This window comes from Helobdella robusta (assembly GCF_000326865.2).
Source record: "Helobdella robusta unplaced genomic scaffold HELROscaffold_27, whole genome shotgun sequence".
In the NCBI taxonomy this organism is placed as follows: Eukaryota; Metazoa; Annelida; class Clitellata; order Rhynchobdellida; family Glossiphoniidae; genus Helobdella; species Helobdella robusta.
In genome coordinates, this window is record NW_008704392.1 from 1,933,980 (window position 1) to 1,953,975 (window position 19,996).

The following is a 19,996-nucleotide window of genomic DNA, read 5'->3' on the forward strand; positions in this document are numbered from 1 at the left end:
TTAAACTTTATTATTCAATTCAGAACAACACCGACTGCTAAACGACCACTTTGCATTTACATATTTCGGTTTCAAATAACTTTTTTCAACTAGTAGAAATAGATTTAGTGTTTAAAACGCTTGTAATATATCATGATTGAGTTGCAATATGCTGTTAAAACCATAATATAATAATGATATAAACATTATTTTGATTTAAAACATGAACAAAAAATCCAAAAAAAACTATTATTTAAACATATATGTTTATGTTAAAATTACTCAGAATGTAACTATTACGTCGTGACTGATAGTAAATTGTTTCAATAAAAAAACCATAACTTAATAAATTTTTAATGCTCCCTCTTTCTATAGTAACGATTATTCGTCTGATATACTACCACAACAATTATTAATCAACTGCATGGCAATATTTTAGTTGCTAAATTTTTGTATAAATTAAACTATATATATAGCCTCTGTTTGTAGTTTAGTTATTAAATTTGAAAAATCTTCATTGCTAAAGTTTCTTAAGAATCGAAAAGCCATCATGGGTTTCGTGGCTCTGGTAGGATTGATGTGTGCTGTGGTGTTTTATTTTCCAGCTGAGTCCATAGATGTCGGTGAGTTTATAGGGAATCAAATTTTTAAAAATTTTTAATGTTTAACAATTTTTTTATATACATTTTGTACTTTAACCGCTAAGAAAAGTTTAATTATAATTAAATATCCTATAAAGAACTTTAATATTTGTAAGATATTTCCGCAAGCTTTTTTTAAAGAATTTTTAAAAATTTTTCGGATATAATTTACAGCACGATGGTATAATGTTTAATTAAGATAGAGTACAACAAAATCTGTGTGATGTGTTGATTCATGTGTGTTTAAATGCATACGCTGCTTTCGTTGTGTATTTTAGAAATACTAAAAAGTGAATAATAAGAAATAAAGTAAAAATGTCCCAACAATCCCACTTAGTTGCTCCCTGCAAGGTTCTGGATTGTCCAGAGAAGTGCGTCAACGGATACGTCCTGGATGCGAATGGATGCGTAACATGTGAATGTAATAATGCCTGCGGCGTGAGTATAACTAATCCATTAACAACCGATATTCCAGAAATTAAGTTTCAATTTAAATTATTTTATATAGTTTAAATTATAAAAAATAATTTAAAATGTGATCAAATTGAAAACGTCATCGGCACAACATCCCAGGAGATGCAGTGTGGAGAAAATGCGATGTGTGCTGCCGTCGACAGTGCCAAACCTGAAGCTGGCTTCAAATGCTTCCCTCTCTACAAACTCTGTAGGCTGGCTGTCTTTTAATGAAAAAATCAAATTTTGAAATCTATTTTATTTGCGTGTCTGTCTGATTGTTAGCATAAGAAATAATAACGTTGAAACTTGTGGCGTCAAACTATAAAATTAAAACTGCATTTTCACTCATTTTCTCAATAAACATCCATGAAGGCTGTCCGAGACCAACGAAACCAATTTGGAGTTTCTGGTTCTACCCTCAAAACTACTGCCAAACCTGCTTCCCTGGTTGCAAGAACTATGGCTGCCCGAAAGGTCAAATATGCTGTACGGACTGGTTCGGGTGTCCACAATGTGTTTGGCCGGTCATCTGCATGGACTATATGGAAGACTCAATGATCAACATCAAGCAGCTGTGAATCCTTTCTTATTGAAACTTTCAACATAAGCACTTTGATTCTATTCGTTTTAAAAATTTATATTCATTTCCATTTTCAAAAACAATGTGACAATTTTATAAACTTTTTAACGGTACCAAAATTTGTTTGCATCCCAATGTTGTCACCTCACCCGTTTACAAAAAGTTATCCAAATACGTGCTTGAATGTTATAAAATTTAACAAATTAGTTAAACTATGGTTTTAATAAATAGCATATAACGTATCAAAGGTTCTTCCTTCTATTTAAGCAAAACAAATTAAATAAGTAAATATGTCATTTGATTAAAATTTCACGAACGTATTTCACGAACACTTTCATTGCCGAATAGAAATTTTATTAAGAAATAAGAACAAACACATTGATCGGAGGCTCTTAATATACACACTTTCTCCTGGTAGCCCGGGGCAGCAGCCTTCCTGTCCCCTCTTCAATCCGGCCGTGGCCTTGGGCCCCACGTATAACAAGAGATGCAACAATTTATCGTATCACACAGAAACGTTATATTTTCAGTTTCGGATTTTGATTCGACTAGCAAGTTTAAGTTTTTAAAACTCTTTATTGTGGCACGAATATTTACAGCCAAATATAAATATATGTCTAAATATATATATATATATATTATATCTATATTGATATATATATATAATAATGTTGGAAGAACACATTTTATACAGTATTGTGTTAATTCTACTGAATTGTTGGCATCAATCAATTTAAAGTTTGTCTTTTCAATTTTCCTTACGAGAATTTTTTGCAAATTGTTCCATTCAGTGAAAATAGAATTATTATCCCAGCTCATCATGGGCATTTAATAAAACTGTTGCTATCCAAATTCATCATGAGGCACACTTTAAATTGATTAATGTCAACAATTCGGTAGAATTCATACAATATTAAATAAATGTAATTAGTATTATAGTAGTAACGTAGCAACACAGTAAGATAAAAAAAAATCATCTACCTTTTTTAAAAAGTAGCGTAATAACAAAAAATATAGTAGTTACTATAGAAATGATAATTATAAACGTTACTATTATTATTAATACACGTAATAATAATAATAATAATCTTATAAACAAAACAATAAAAACATTGCGAAAAAAGATTGTAAATATGAGGCGAGAAGGAAGATTAATATTAATCTGTACAGAGCTGACGGATGGATTGCCAAAGAATCAATAATAATATTAATAATAATGATAAAAAGTTACAAAAATTGTAAAAAATGAAATAAACTACAGTAAATAATAATAATAAACAACAAATTATAACAATAATAATTATAGCAGACGAAATAATTTACAATGTTCCTATAATTTAATTTTTAAAATCAGAGAGTTTAGTTTAGTTTTTAAAGTTGAATTCAAATCAATCCCTATATAAAAAAGAAATCAGTTAGTTCACTTCTTTTCTACAAAATGGTGCAAAAAAATGAAAAAAGAATTAAAACGCGTGTGTTTAAATATCCGTTCTCTGTTTAAATGTCTATGTATGTACAAATATGTGTGTGTATATATATATACATACATATATATATATATATATATATTTGCGATTATTGATGAAAATCACAGTATGTTCCGCGTTAGTTAGCTTTCTGTTTAATTTTAAATAAATTTTAAATAAAATTATACAGGAAGCTAACTAATGAGGAGCATGCTGTGATTTTTATCAATAATTGCACTTCTGACAATCTTAATATATATGTATATATATATCCTACATCCTATATATATATCCTATATATATATATATATATATATATGTGTGTGTGTGTGTGTGTGTATGAATTCTACCAAATTGTTGGTAATGGTAGTAAGGAAAATTGAAAAGACAAACTTTAAATTGATTAATGCCAACAATTCGGTAGAATTCATACAATACTATATGTATGTATATATATATATATATATATATATATATATATACATTCTTGTGTGTGTGAATTTGTTTGTGAGTGAGCTTTAATTGTATAAAAAAATTATTTATAGAAGATATAAAAAAACAGGAGAAAAGTCATAATAAAATTCACTCACACATATAGGCGCGAACACACACACACTTTTACACAAAGATACACACACACACACATATTTTTACACATACATTTTTACACACACAAACACATTAATGATAAAATAAAGAAATAAAGATCCATTTAAATAAATCTATCCAGTATTTTTTAATTCTCAAAAAATATACAGAAAAGAAAAACGATCGCCATTCGGTTTGAACTAAAAAATAATTTGAATAATAAATTCAAGATTTGTTTTATATAAGAATAAGTATAGATATATAAATAGACATATATGCATATGTAGAGAGAGAGAGAGAGAGAGAGAGAACTAGAGAGAGAGGGAAACAGCGCAAATGACCACCTTGCAACTGTTAAATTTTAAGTCAATCAAAATTTTTCATAATAATAATAATAATAGAATAACCATAATAATAATAATATTTATAAAATTAAAAATGATAAAATGACTAATAGGAACATTCATTCTTATTGAATTGAAATGAACATTTGGAGAAACCAGAAATTTCTAATAAATTTATTTAATGCGTTGAAAATCAAACGAGTGCCGGACCATTTATGAAAAATTTAACGATCAAATAATCTCACTCATTCAATTATTCGTTCATTCATTCATCCATTTATTCGTTCACTCCTTCATCAATCGACTTAATTATTTATTTATTATATAGTTTCTTCAATCGATCAACCCCAGCAAACAGATCTGACGGTGATTCAATCGACCAACCAATAAAACAACCCAGTCGTTATCAAATGTTTTATTTTATGAAAAAATTTAACAAAGAAAGAGAAGAATTAAAAAACAAACAAAAAATAATTAGATGACACGTGGTTAAGTTGGAGTTGAATGCTCATCAGAAGTTGTCTGATCTCATGTTGGGAGAATTTCTGAGTCGAATTTAATTTCAAATTTAATTTCAAATTCAATAATACACTTGCATCACCACAACTAAACATCATCCCCGTTACATCACATCATCACCACAAAATCTCAACTCTAACCAACCTACGCAGCCTACCTACCTACCTACCTACCTACCTACTTAGCCTACCTACTTACCTACATACCTGACCTACCAACCTAGCCTGCCTACCTACCTGTTGGAATTTATACCGCCAGTTGGCTGATTGACATTGGAAATAGCGGAAGCCACAACAAGAGCAGAATCAGGAGCATTGGACGAAGAACCATTATTGGCGCCCTGACCTAGATTGCCATGGCCTTGACCCAGATTACCGTGACCTCCCGAGGTCGTAGGAGAGCCGCTAATGGATACTTCGTTCATGAAATCCCAGATAATAATCGTGTCGTCGTGTGAGCTACTCACAATTTGGAATTCGTCAAACTGGAGTCGGAATACTCGGCCGGTGTGTTCCTGAGATGTGAAGCAATGATGATAATGTCATGAGAATGTGATGATAATGTCATGAAAATGTGATGAGAATGTGACGTTACAATGTAATGAAGATATGATGCTAACGAACAACATCAGCGTCATCTACCTACATCAACATCAACAACTTAGAACAAATGTCCTAAGACAGATATCAAAATGACATCAACAACTAACAACAAATGTCCTAAGACAGAGAGTGCCGGATGGGGACCGAGGGTCGAGTGCCGCCTGTAAATCCCAAACTTTTATCCTCCTGTTGAAGATGACGATGAGGATGAAAAAGATGATGATGTTGCAGACGAGTGACACGACAGTAATGGCGACGTGGCAAAACAAGGGAAGCAATAGTTTCAATGATGTAATTATAATAGAGGTAAGATGGATAAAATAACAGTGGTTAATGATGACAGCAACAAATTATAATGATCACGGAGCAAATACTGGCCATTAGATCTTCAACATAATCAGTAGCGACGCTATTGGCCTCACAATTAGCAGCAGCAGCAACAACAACAACATCACTACTACCAACACCACCGCAACAACCACCAACAGCAACAACAACAGCAACAACAACAGCAACAACGACAGCAACAACAACTCACCCATCGTAAGCCCCACTGACGATCCTCTTGTTATCGAACCTGATGCACCTAACTAGCTCCTCGTGGCCCTCGAGAATCCGCAAACATGCCCCACACTCCACATCCCACAGCCTGATCGTGTTGTCGGAACTTCCGCTGACGATCAACTTCTCCCGGTACTGCAGGCAGGCTATCCCACGCTTGTGGCCGTTCAGCGTTCGTACAAACTCGCACGTCGTCGTGTTCCATACCTGGTGTCATGACGGGTGGTGGGGGGATTAGGATTGTGGAGATGAGTATAATCTCTCTCTCTCACACACACACACACACACACACACACACACACACACACACACACACACACACACACACACACACCAATCAATCAATCAATCCATCCATGTATTGATCCATGTATCAATCAATCAACCAATCAATCCACTCATTCATGCATCAACCAACCAACCAACCAACCAGCCAACCCATCACTCAATCAAACCTTAATAGTCCTATCCCCAGAAGCAGAGACGATGTAATTGAGATCAAAGTCGACGACATTGACGGCAGCCCGGTGACCTAGTAGAACCCTGCGTAGGTTAATCTCCTTGGGCGAGATTATATCCCACACGGCTATCGATCGATCCTGCGATGAATTTTCCCAACAATCAATCAATCAACCAATCAATCAACCAATCAATCTTCGTTTCGCGTCCAGAGACCCAGTTCCCCCCGAGGTAGGACGTTTTTGCAACAATGAACAATAAGATATACAGATTCTGTAAGCTTTTTTGGTGCCTTTGCGATAGATTATAAATAATAAGGTAGAAATATTTCTGTGACTATGTCAGGAACTCGGAGAGATTTCCACCCATTCGCCCACCACATGCAATATGCAGTATGGGTGCATTAATAAACGAGTATTCATCTATCTCTACTGAATTCATCAGTCAATTGTAAGATAACTCCGAGATATCGTTAAAGAGAGAATTCTAAAATGATACATAAATAATGATAATAATAATAAAACATGAGTTATAATAAATAAAAAAATATATCGAAAATAAATAACTTTGGAGCATGTAACCACGATAAATAAATATAATGAAAAAATTATGATAAATAAATATAATATAAAAATTATGGTAAATAAATGTAATATAAAAATTATGATAACTAAATAAACGAATAAATAGAAAATACCGATAAATAACAACCTTGGAGCATGTTACCATGATGCCTTCTTCACTGTACCTCAGATGCAGGACTGCTTCACTATGATGAATCAGGATGTTTATTATTTCCCCAGTCGTTATGGACCAGACTCTGTTGTGTGTGTGTGTGTTGTATGTGTGTGTGTGTGTGTGTGTGTGTGTGTGTGCGTGGATTTGTGTGTGTATGTGTGAGTGGGTGTTTTTCTACGTTTGTGAGTTTATACAAATTTGTATTTATACTATTAGGATAGTACTGCATTACATGATTAGCTTTTGGTTTGGCTGGATAGACGAATAAACGAATGAATGAATGAAGGATTGTATGAAAGATCAAACAAATGAATGAACGGATGAATGAATGAAAGACTGAACGAATGAAAAATTGAATGAATGAATGAAGACTTGATTATTGACCTAACAGTTGCGTCACTGGAGCCAGATATGATCATGTCATCACTGAATTGCAAGCACAACACCGAACCTGATTTATAATTTGTAAAAAATTATGTCATAATTATTAATATTATTATCTTATTATTAACAACAACAACACATGTTTAAACGACATTTTCCCCGAGATCGGGGTTGCCGTTTGGCTACCTATGATGAAACCGAAATACCCCTCGACGCCATTCACCCTCTTCCCGGATACTGAGGGCCATTGTCACTTCTGTCATCATAAGTAATTTATTTGGCTAATTTTTACGCAGGACGCCCTTCCTTACGCAACCACAGTTATAAGCGGTGGGCCTAGCCTTTGATGATCCAATATCACTCACAAGGCAGTGAGGGTCAGTTTAATGTCATAACCAGGACTTTATTATCTTATTATTATTCATTTATTTTCCATTATTATTATTATTATTATTATTATTATTATAATAACAACCGTCATCAATTAGATATACTATCGTGTAGGAACATGTGAAGTTTTTCTTTTAAAATGATAACAGTAGTTTTAGTAGTAGTAGTAGTAGTAGTAGAAGTAGTAGTAGAAGTAGTAGTAGTAGCGGTAGCAGTAGTAGTAGAAGCAGTAGTAGTCGTATAATCCTTATTACGTCATAATTATTATTATTAATTATGAATAATTATGAACAATTATGGACAAGCCTACCTGTGTGACCTCTCAGTGACCTGACACATTCTAATGTTGACTTGTTCCAAACCTATTGTTGGATAAAAATTTTCAGTTTGTTGAAAAAAAATAAAATAATAATAATAAATAAAATAAAAATAAATATAATTCCACAGTTAATATAATTATAAAATAAATATAATTACGCAGATATAATTAAAACAGGTGAATAAATAAGTTATAAAAATGATAATGAATATTTGAAAAAGACAAATTGACAGTGAAAATTGTATAAATAGATTGGAAAATGGTTGAGAATAACCATCACCATTCTAACTCATAACGTTTCAAAGCCATCCACATCATCATCAGCCCACTCACTCACTCTAATGGTATTATTGTCCCTCAGATTGCTCACAATCTTACAATCATCATATATACATAACCATCAGCATAATAATTTTCATCATCCTTCTCTCGCCAAAACATCATCATCTCACTCATAATCCTTCCACCAACATCATCATAATCTCACTCACTTTAATAGTATTGTCCCTGAGGCCACAGACAATCTTGCTGTCATCATATTGTAGACAGTAGACCCCCTTGCTAGCCACGCTGTGACAGAGGATTCGTCTCAGCGCCACGTTGCCTGTCCTCCAGTTATTGTCTATTGTCTATTTGTGAGACCGTGGTGGTAATTTTTTTTTTTAGAGAAGATGATAATATTTTTGATAATGAGTGAATTAGACACTGATTTGATGACGACCAGCAATAATTTGTGTGCAATTGTAATGGTCACAAAGTAGACAATTTAATAATTGGATAAATATTGATAGATGAAAAATTATTCCAAAAATTAAAAATACTTTTTTAAAGCATAAAAGCAAAGCACAGCACAACACACCATCAACAAACAACAACAGACAACACAAGCTCTAAATATTTTACTTCAAGAAAATAGAAAAACTAATTTAAATAATGATAAATCCACCAGCCTTACAAGAATCAAACCGGCAATAACCAACAACCAAAGACAACCTACAACAATAAGGAAAAACATTTTCTAACATCGATATCTTTGATGATTTCATTGAAGAGTCTCCTGTAGAAGAGATGCTCCTTGTGTGACTCGCCTGGCTTTGGTCGAAATAAGTAATTCATCCTTCGAACGATAAAATGAGTAATGGATTAGTAATCGAGTGAATTCATTCTTCGAACAATAAATTAAGTAATGTTTTTGTAATCATGTGAATTATCAGTTAATAAGTAATCTGTTTACTGATTGAATAATATTCAGAAATAAACGAATAAAAACTTAAGCATAAACACAAGTCTATAATAAATAAACTGATACACATGGGAATAAAATTGAAAACAGAAAAAAATAAATTCAAGCATAAACATCTACAAGACACAACAACACCAATATATATATACATATATATATATATATATATATACAAAGGCTGACAAACAGCATACACACAGACAGACAAACAGACAGACAAACAGATAGACAAACAGTCAGATGGAAAAAAAAACACACAGACAGACAAACAAACAATAAGACAGGCAAACAATAAGACAAACAGACAGATTGACAAATAACACACCATCCTTTTCTTTGGGCCAGACCAAACCAGAGTGTGTTAGTTCTGACCATTTTTTCAATCAACTTCCTCCATATGCCACCATCAGCAATCACTCGATACCACTCCTTACAGACGAGTTCTGCTGAGCATAATGACTTCGAGTCAAGGTACGAAAGAATTTTTTCAGAGATGTGATCAAGTCCTCGATCTGCGGGATATAGAATATATCTTGAGATAATTTGAAGAGTGGAATTGTGTATTCATTGTACACTTAATTAATAATAATAAGTTTGAATCATTTTGCAATACCTCATTATTTGATTATTATTAAAAAAGAAGAGATTAAAGTTGAAATAAAAAATACCTGGTAGTGCTGAAATAAAATCTCGCTGGAGTATAGGTTGAAGGAATGTGTCGATCTCGCCATGTTGATGGTGGTCCATACGTTGGATCAGTTCTTGCACGAACTGCACTTGCTGGTTTGAGTTCCAGGTTAGAAATAATTTTAAACAATCAGTTTGTTGCTGACAGACAAGTTGGGAGTATTTGTTCTTGTCCTGCTTTCAATCATTTTAATGAAAAAATATAAAAAATAGATTAATCTTATTTAAAATTTCTGTCACCTTCCAATAAAAATAGTGATAAAATTATTTTAAAAAAAACAAGATTAGAAAAATTTTCCAAAATTTCCAACTAACATTTTTAAGAAACAAATGTGAATTGGGGTCTTCAATAACCGTTGATTCCATTGCTTGTTCGGAATAATCCATTTCGTTGGCCGTCTTAAATATTAATTTTAATTTAAATGAACGTTCCTAACTTTTTTAAATGAATGAACTTCTTAACTTTAACTATGTAAACATATTAAATAATATAATAGCGGAAGTAACAGCATAGGCAGTCACGTAAAGCAAAGGTTATTAATTTATGGCAAGCTCAAACAATTTTTTAAAACTTTCAAAATAATACTGTAAAAACATATAATTAGATACATATAAATAGAATAAATTAAATTAGATTAGAATAAATATAACGGCCTTCGCCCATTTTTGACGGTCGAACAAGGAGCTTACTTCCGGAGGAAAATTGGAGGGTGATTTTTTATCGCCCAAGTCGAAAGTTACGATCGTATATTTACTAATTTCGGAATATTGCTTTTATTTAAAATTTCAAAATGTTTTAAAAGGTGATACTAGATGCTGTTTTAGGATAGATATTGCAGTATGACGGTTAAGTATCTTTTTGCATTTTAAATAAAAAAAATTTTTTGTGAACCACCAACAACACTTAACTCATTAACTGCAACAACGCTAAACTCTAATAATTAAGCTAAAACTAAACTCTACTGATTCTAATTACTAATTGAAATAAATAACAGATAACACTAACGAACATTAACAGATTAGACTACTAGAAACTACCAACCACTACACTACTACATACTACTACTACACTAACAACGACTAACAGCACTTGTTCCCAAGATCCTAAATTCTATTGCTTGATTGGTTTTAAAATTTTTATTTACAATGCTTAGGTCTGGGAATAAAAAATATACTAAATTAAATAAATATATTAAACAACTTACCAATCAATTTTATAAAATAAACACTTTTGTAATTTGTTCAATTGAAGCTTCAAACTCCGCAAGCTAACTTGCAATTTAATTAAAATTTATTAATTATGAGTGATTCAAACTAAATTTTTTTTCATTTAATGTTTTACAAAATATTCCTCATTCTTAAATTGTAGTACATGTTGTTATTAAATTTATTAAAGATAATGTGTGATTCCAGTGATTCATCAATCCATGACTTGTTAGATCATGATCATTCAGTTTTAAAGAATCCCTATCACCATAACCAATGAGGTTTGTAAAAATTGTACTTTTAATTTATTATATTTTATGCACTTAGAATGTTGTGTTATTAATTATTATCATTAATTTAATAAATACCTATGGCAAGTAAATAAAATAATTAAGCATAGAAATAGCCACAATCAAATTAATTTATATAGGCATGAGTATAATTTGGATAATAATAATTAAAAATATCGGTATCATTGAAAATGGATAAAGTCATAAATAAAAAAAATAAATCATAAATTGCTAAAAATAATAGTTCCAGTAAGATTTTGCCTTACACCTACATCTTTTTTTCATTCTTATATTATAATAAATGTTTGTTATCAAATATATCAAGGATTGATTTCTCAATCCATGACTAGATTGAATGTCATGATCCTACAGTTCCAGAGGATCCCCATCACCATTAGTCAATAAGGTTTGTAGAAATCACCCCAGGCATACCATCAATGTTTTGTAGGTAAACTTATTAAATATTATAAAACAATCTTATTAAAATTATTGAACAGGTATGACAAGATTACTTTCTTAATGTCCTAGTGTGAGATAGATGTAAGCCATTTGTCCAAAGATAATCATATGCCTTATGCCCATGCAAATGCAGTGTCAACGCGAATGATTTTTGATCAGAGTCATATGTTCTAATTTTTTTAAACTTTTCCAGACATTTTTCTGTTAATTTATTTGTTACATTAAATACTTGATGTGTATTTCATATAAAAACTTGATTATGCCAATTTAGTTAACTTGTTAAGCATTAATATAAAATTGACTCTACTTGTAATGGTGATTGGTATGATGATGATGATCCCAGTCCTAAGCAGGGTTTATTATATACAATGTCATTATGCCCTTTCTAAGTTTTAATAAAATACATGGAATATTGATGAATGCATTTTATATTTTTTGTATAGATAAGAATGTTGCAATGTACAATGATGATGTGAATTGCTTCCTTGTGTAACTGATGACATATAAATATAACTAACTTGAAAACATGGGAATGCTTTCTTCAGCATTACCTTCCTTTCTCCATCATAACCCTTATAATCTTTATTACAGAAATGGTCACTGCATATTCTTGCATTTTTTGATGGAAGCCATTTGAAATCATTTATTTCCTGTCTGATGCACTTAATCCAATCGTTTTGCATTTTTACATTTTGAGGAAATCTGAAATTTTATAAACTGTTACAGAAACTTGTGCATTTCTTAAGTATTGCTTTTAATAATAAAATGGTAATCCATGATAGCATTATAAATTATAATAGTCTATAAAATAAAATATATGTAATTGTAAAACAAAATAGTTCTATTCAATGAGTATAGGGATATTGTTACATTTATTTTAGTGTGAAGTTAATTTGAAAATAAACCTGTGAAAAGATGCATCAGAAATTTTCTCATTTCTATTTATTATTAATGCAATTTTTAAATGCAACAGCTAGGCATGTTTGTGTATAGCTACGAAAATGAAAATTTACTTAAAAACTAAATTATTGTATCTGACACGAAAATTAGTACAGAAACAAAAACGAAAGAATAAATGACAATTTAAAAATTTAAACGTTGATTGAAAGAGTTTATTCTAATTATATGGTATGGTCAATTCGTTGCGAAATCGTTGGAGGAAATGGTGTCAACAGTAGTTATTTTACTGCATGGTAGTTAATCAGCCGGTATGAAGGTTATATTCAATTCCTATCAAATAAATTTGACAAAATATCATACACAGGCAGAACTAAATAAAGAAATAGATAGATATATACACATAGTTATAATACATTTATAATGTTGTATTTACACATTCAAATTGTACAATTGTGTTATGGTGTAGTCTCAAATTATTGCGAATTCTCTCAGAAAATTTTAAACGTTTTACTAAACTATATATACTAGTTATTTTTATCAACAATTTAAAAATTTCATCAATAATTAAAAAAAAATTTCAAATTGATTTCATTGTGATATCGATAATGATTTTTGTAACCTGACTGATTAAAAAGCATCATATAAAGTTAAAATTGGATGGAGAATTTGTTATATTGGGATATTCGTTTAAAAATTGAGCAAAATTTTAATATAAAAGCGCTTATAAATATATGCATATTGGCTCAGCTTGGCTTGGCTCGGCTTGGAATCGGATGTTAAGCAAGGTGTGGTCTTAAACTATTTTGAATTCTCCCCGAAAAATTTGAACTGCGTGCGTACATATATAGTAATGGCTACTGTTGTTTTTTATAATGAATTTATAAAATATATAAATATAGCGAGCAAAATTTTAACATAAAAGCGCTTATAAATCTATGCATATTGGCTCAGCTTGGCTTGGCTCGGCTTGGAACCGGATGTTAAGCAAGGTGTGGTCTCAAACAATTTTGAATTCTCCCCGAAAAATTTGAACTGCGTGCTTACATATATAGCACTGATTACTGTTGCTTTTATAATGAATTTTTATTATATATATATAAAGTGACTGGAATCCATGTATACAAATAATTAAATTATATTATATTAGATTATATGTTTATATGAAAAGCAATATAGCAGATTCACCCAGCCAACCAGAAAGTTTCGAAGGCGTTCGTTCGATGATTTCAATTTAGTACGGTTAGCATTGTGGTTAAGACTGTATAATAGTGCAGTATATACATTAAACAAGTTTTTTACTGATGCGAATGATTGAAATGATGAGAATGTATGGTTGAAACGAGTATAAATAGAGGAGCTGAGACAACATGAAAATCAGATCAGCATTCTGCCTCGCTTGAAGCAGTCTGTCTGATCTCATTTATTTTATTTTAAAAATTTTTTTATTTTTATTTATTTTATTATATAGAGTTATATAGAGTTATATAGAGTTATATAGAGTTATATAGAGTTATATAGAGTTATATAGAGTTATATAGAGTTATATAGAGTTTGCATGTTTGTAGGTGGTTTGAATGTTTGTAGGTGATATTTTTTTAATTTTAGGTGGGTTCTTTAACGGTTGCTCATACATACATACATCATGTTTGTTTGTGTGGTAGTATTTTATGTTCTGTTTTACTCCTTTTTCTCTTTCTTCATGAGTCTTGAGTTAAGTTAATGAAGCATAGGTAGGTGAGGTAAAAATTAATTTATTATATAGGTGGGCTAGGGCATAAGGTAATTTAGTTACATAGGTAGGTTAGGGACTCCTATTCTTTTACTCTACTTGGTGGTATGATTTATGTTTTGTGTTTTTTTTTGTTTTGTTTCACATCATACATTCAGCAGGTACGCGGTGGTTCCTGGTTTTAGTGGGATTTTTATTGATTGAATGTGGTAGTATGCATGGTTATATAGAGTTATATAGAGCATAAATCCTATATAGATACCTATCTTTGTTCTTCTTTTCTCTTTTCTTTGCCGACCGGTCGGTTTCTTTGCGGTTATTTTCATTTAAATTGAATAAATAAGATTTTACCATTCATTTAGGTTTTTCAGGTTCATTTATCCAGGTTGAAGCTTCCAGAGGAGTTCATCGTGGACGATCCGAATGATTGTGATGTCACGCTACGTTCGTTCATTCGGTGGCAAAGAATGCACGCCCTGCTGGGGTACGTTTTACGGTTTCTTTGCCGTTCTTTTTTTGCCAGTTGGCTGGCTTTTCCGGCGGAGTTCACCGCGGCTCGTTTTTCTATTTTCATTTAAATTAGTCAAATAAATAAGATTTTTCCATTTCATCCATTTTATTCAGGTTGAAGCTTCCAAAGGAATTCATCGTGGAAGATGTCAGGCTACGTTCGTTCATTCAGTGGTAAAGAAGATACGCCTGGCTGGGATACGTTTTATTCTTTTTTTTCTGTTTTTCTCTGTAATTTAACATTAAGTAAGAATGCTCACACGCGCGTACACACAGTTACATTAAATAGCTATATAGGTAGGTTAGATAGGCATAATTTTAATTGTAGGTAGGATAGATAGGAAGCATCCAACACTAATGTAGTTGAATAGGTAGGCAGCGTAAGTTTATCTCTTCTATTTTTTCTCGCACCCACATTACACGCATCAGCGTATTATACACACACACACAAATACATACATAAACACATATTAGTGTTTGAGCGTTATTTTATTTTCATTACACATTCTAATTTATTATTATTAAGGTTGAGAGTAATTTAATTTCATAGGTAGTTAAAAGCAATAATTTAATTCTAGGAACAATCTTGTAATTTAAATTAAATAAACGCTGTAAGTGTACCGAGAGGTAAGTTAGTTATTAAGTTTTACATTATTATTATTATTAGGCTGGAGCCCAAGGCATTACGTAGGTGGTGGGGTGGGTGCCGAAAGGCCAATGAATTGGGCTCTTGAGTTTTGTAATTTTTGGTAAGCTAGGGCCATAATGTAATGAATAGGTAGGTTAAGGCTACGTTGTAACACATACTCAATAGATTTAGGGTTTAAGTTTTATAATTATTACTAAGTTGGAGCCCAAGGCATTACGTAGGTGGTGGGGTGGGTGCCGATTGGCAAATGAATTGGGCTCTTGAGTTTTTTTGTAATTTTAGGTAAGCTAGGGCTTAATTGTAATGAATAGGTAAGTTGAGGGTACGATAGCCGATAGACTCTGAATTTCAAAGTCTGTTGTCAGAGGTAAGCCTTGGTGGCCAGTGTTGTACCGGCAATGGTTTACTATCCGGACGGCAATGGTTTACTATCTGCACTGTAATGATTTACCATGCGGCACGGCCATAGTCTACTACCCGCACGGCTTCCGGACGGCAAATGGTTTACTATCCGCACGGCAATAGTCTACTATCCGCACGGCAATGGTTTTCTATCCGGTGCCCTGGCTGTCGGTGAGCCTCTGTGCAAGGAGGAAGAATGAAGGGGGACTTTCGACTATCGTACCATTAACAATTTAATATAGATTAGTTAAGGTAATTGAATAGGTAGATAGGATTATTTTTATTAAACAATTTGAGATGCAGGCACCGCTAAGCTTTCTGATGAGAATCTACTCTTTCTCTATTTTTCTCCATCAACACGGGCTGTGTTTCAACAACAATCTCGAGGAGGACTGGCACCAGTTTTGGAGGACAACGTAGGAACCGGACCGCATTCAACATTCTGCCTTTGTCGAATAAACGACGGTAAGTTTTTTTTACATTTTACTTACTTTATTATTTTAAAATTTTATTTAGTTGACATTATTTTCATTTTATAATTTAATTTTTTTTTGCTTATAAGATTCTAACATTCATTTACTACTACGCAAATAAAAAAATTTTGTTTACAGAATGATGAGAAGTGGGCAGTGGTGGGAGTCAGCACGTTTTAGATGGTGGTCTCATGATGATTTACATATGATGATGGTGGTGTAGGAAAAATCAGCTCGTTGGCTGTTCGACTGACACTCTAAAGTTTGGATGGTATTTCGTGTGCCGACCAGATGGTGGTGGTCGGTGCAATGGAAAGTACAGTAACAACGATTTTTGAAGTAAGGTTTAGTTTCGTTTTTTATTTTCCTCATTCGTTCATTTTATCACTCAACCTTTTAAATTATTCTTCTATTAATTGATTCGTTAATTCATTCTATTCATTAATTGAATCATTGATTTATTAATTAATTCTTTCATTCACTCATTCATTCAACCAATTATTCAATCATTCAGTTAATCATTTATTCGATCGTTCCTTTGTTCCTTGATTTACTAATACGCTATTAAAAAAATGTCTACAGAATGATGAGAGGTGGGCTGTGGTGGCATCAGCACGTTTCAGATGGAGATCTCATGATGATCGTTCCGATGACAATTCGAAGATAACAACAACGACGGTTTTTGAAGTATGATTTAGTTTCTTTTTTTTATTTTTCTCGTTCATTCATTCATTTTATCACTATCTTTCAAATTATTCCTCAGTTAATTTATTCATTGATTCATTCATTAAATCATTGGTTGATTAATTAGTTAATTTATTCATTCAACCAATCGTTCAATCATTCAGTTAATCATTTATTCGTTTGTTCCTTTGTTTCTTGATTTACTACTTTGCTAATTAATAAAAACTTGTCTACAGAATGATGAGAGGTGGGCTGTGGTGGGCGTCAGCACGTTTCAGATGGTGGTCTCATGATGATCGTTCCGATGACAAATCGAAGATAATGTTAAAGGTAAATTTGTTTTTGTCTCATTGTACCTTTGGAAGTATTCGAATTTGAATAAAGATTGAGTGTTATCTCAAAAAGATAAGTTGCCTATTTTTTCCAATTGCTTGTTTTTTATTTTAGTGAATTAATTTTTTTTTTCAATTTATTTTTCAGTATCCGGTCAAATTCATTCCATCGATGCGTGTCAGATGATGGTCGGTGTAATGGAGGTTCGTCGGTAGTGAGTGAAGTTTCTGGAGAGTGTGCGCCCGCACATTTACATACACACACATCAATACAACACATACATACACAACATCCATTCATTCGGTGTCGTTGTTGCTATGTTTCTCTTCAACTTTATATTTTCTTTACCGTGAACCGGGCTTTAATTTAATTCATAGGTAAGTTAGGGACTGAGATGAGTTAAACAATTGTAGGTAGGCTAGGGCTTAACATTAGTTAAAAAGCTTCAAGTAAAATAAAAACGCTAAAATATGTTAAATAAAATACTTGAAACATCTAAAACGAGAAATACAAATTTGTAGGTGAGTGAGTTGAGTCAATGTTAATAAGTAAGCTAGGGCTCTGAGAGTAATTTTATTATAGGTAGGTGACTGACTATTATTCTTGCGACTTCTTACTAGTTTTGTGTGATGTGTTTGTTTTCGCTTCACAACACCACACCAACAAAACAAACTACATTTCATTCTCGTCGTCGCCTTAAATTGAACCTTTTTGAACAATCTTTTTAATGTCTATTTATTTATTCATTAAATGTTGACTGGTTTTTAGTTTTTTTTAAATTGGTTATATAATTTTTGGATATTTCTTGATTTACTTTGTATATATGCATGTATAAATTATTTCTGTTTAGTATGTTGATTTAGTCATGATATGTTGTGAACTGTTCTTACTAAATGTTCATGTTACGTGGTTTATTCTTCGAGAACTTACGTAGAATATAGACATACATACCAATGGCGGCTAAGCGTGTTTGTATTGCGGAAATTTTATGGTTTTTGTTAAATAATCAAGAAAATTTAAATGACGAGGGTTTTAAATTGGAAGTTGTAGAATTCTATACTAATGATGAAATACTTAATGGTAAAAAAATTTTATTAACTGAAATAGAAGGTTAAAAAAAAGATAAAATTAAGTTAACGGCTCGTGGTAATACCAAATATGATAAAGTTAGTGAACTTTTGGAACTTATTAAATTATGTTTTGATAATAATTTGATGGACCTGTTACCTACATTTACAATATATAATATATACCGAATACCTTTAAGACTAGCGAGAGTAAATAGCAAAAATATTAATGATAATTTAATAAAATTAAATGATAAAATAGAGAAAAATAAACAATTGATTGTGCAATTAGCTAAACAATTGAATAATAGAAGCGATAGTGCACGAACGTGTAACACATGTGAACAACAAAGCAATAACGGTAAAGGTCGTTTGCAACGTATTGAAAGTGTAAACAGCGCAAGCCTTCTTTCAGGTGATAATGTTGACAACTGCGCTAGTAAAAAATCTTGGGCCGACAGAACCGCTAAACGCTACACGTCGCAAAGTGAGTCGTGTGATGAAATTATCGGCGACGATGGTTTTCAAGTGGTGAGAAGTAAGAAACGAAAAAAATCGTCAACCTCTCCACAACTGGCATCCCCAAAACCTGCGTCAAAACCAACTTCAAAACAAATGAAAACCTACGGTACTGGCATCAGCTGCCCATTGAAAGCGTCGAAAATAATAGAGGAAAAAATTACCTATTATATCGGAAATGTCAATACATGCAACAAAAATATAATTGAGGACCATCTGAAACAAAACAACATAGCTTTTCTACAATGCTTTCCTGTACTCCGTAAGAAAAATCCGGATGATCCTTTGGTAGAGAAAAGTCAAACTACGGAATCGACGGCTTTCAAAATTATAATACCTTTGAATGAACGTGAGAAACTGGTTAATCCTGACATATGGCCCATGCACACGTTCTTGCGCGAGTGGGATTACAACATGTCAGCAAGTAAGAAGAAAGATGGAAACTTTCGGCCAACAACAATCAACATCAATCATGGAGGCAACAGCTGATAACTATCCATTAAACTCTGTTTTTAAAGATTATAAATATTTTACATCTGAAATTATTATCAATAACTTAATCAAACCTCAATTACATTTAGTTCAAAACAATATATCGATTTTGCATATAAATGCGCGTAGCTTAGTTAATAAAATGTCAGCACTTAACATATTATCTGATCAATTTTATAACTTTTTTAATATTATTGTGATAAGTGAAACTTGGTTGAATGAAAATACGGCTGATTGCATAAACTTACCTGATTATAAATTTATATATAAAAATAGAGATGTTGGACAGGGTGGTGGAGTTGGTATATTTGTAAAAAGTGGTTTTGA

The 19,996-nt window shown here is 32.0% G+C and overlaps 3 protein-coding genes across 3 annotated transcripts; 2 read left to right on the forward strand and 1 right to left on the reverse strand.

Annotated features, from left to right (window-relative positions):
* Positions 1-529: 529 nt before the first annotated feature.
* HELRODRAFT_173746 (hypothetical protein) lies at positions 530-1,654 on the forward strand (the record flags this gene model as incomplete). The annotated part of the gene is made up of 4 exons (XM_009020349.1): positions 530-602; positions 958-1,058; positions 1,194-1,284; positions 1,449-1,654. 4 exons carry the CDS (start codon positions 530-532, stop codon positions 1,652-1,654), a joined length of 471 nt encoding a protein of 156 aa, XP_009018597.1.
* A 2,396-nt stretch (positions 1,655-4,050) lies between these two features.
* Positions 4,051-10,411, reverse strand: HELRODRAFT_112326 (hypothetical protein). Its single transcript, XM_009020350.1, has 13 exons — positions 10,272-10,411; positions 9,938-10,130; positions 9,595-9,781; positions 9,050-9,143; positions 8,518-8,655; positions 8,018-8,069; positions 7,318-7,384; positions 6,907-7,015; positions 6,192-6,335; positions 5,714-5,943; positions 5,283-5,361; positions 4,806-5,087; positions 4,051-4,599 (listed from the first exon to the last, which is right to left on the reverse strand). Exons 1-12 carry the CDS (start codon positions 10,341-10,343, stop codon positions 4,806-4,808), a joined length of 1,647 nt encoding a protein of 548 aa, XP_009018598.1. The 5' UTR covers positions 10,344-10,411; the 3' UTR covers positions 4,051-4,599.
* An 8,133-nt stretch (positions 10,412-18,544) lies between these two features.
* On the forward strand, positions 18,545-19,666 carry HELRODRAFT_173748 (hypothetical protein; the record flags this gene model as incomplete). The annotated part of the gene is made up of 2 exons (XM_009020351.1): positions 18,545-18,701; positions 18,921-19,666. The coding sequence occupies 2 exons, from the start codon at positions 18,545-18,547 to the stop codon at positions 19,664-19,666; spliced, it is 903 nt and encodes a 300-aa protein (XP_009018599.1).
* Between the last annotated feature and the right edge of the window lie 330 nt (positions 19,667-19,996).

Excerpts from the sequence above, each read along its gene's own strand:
- HELRODRAFT_112326 (XM_009020350.1), bottom strand. The coding sequence starts at position 10,343 with ATGGATTATTCCGAACAAGCAATGGAATCAACGGTTATTGAAGACCCC. Across the intron at positions 9,782-9,937 it reads TTTTATTTCAGCACTACCAG|ATCGAGGACTTGATCACATC; the intron begins GTATTTTTTATT and ends TATATCCCGCAG. Across the intron at positions 7,016-7,317 it reads TCCAGTGACGCAACTGTTAG|AGTCTGGTCCATAACGACTG; the intron begins GTCAATAATCAA and ends CACACACAACAG.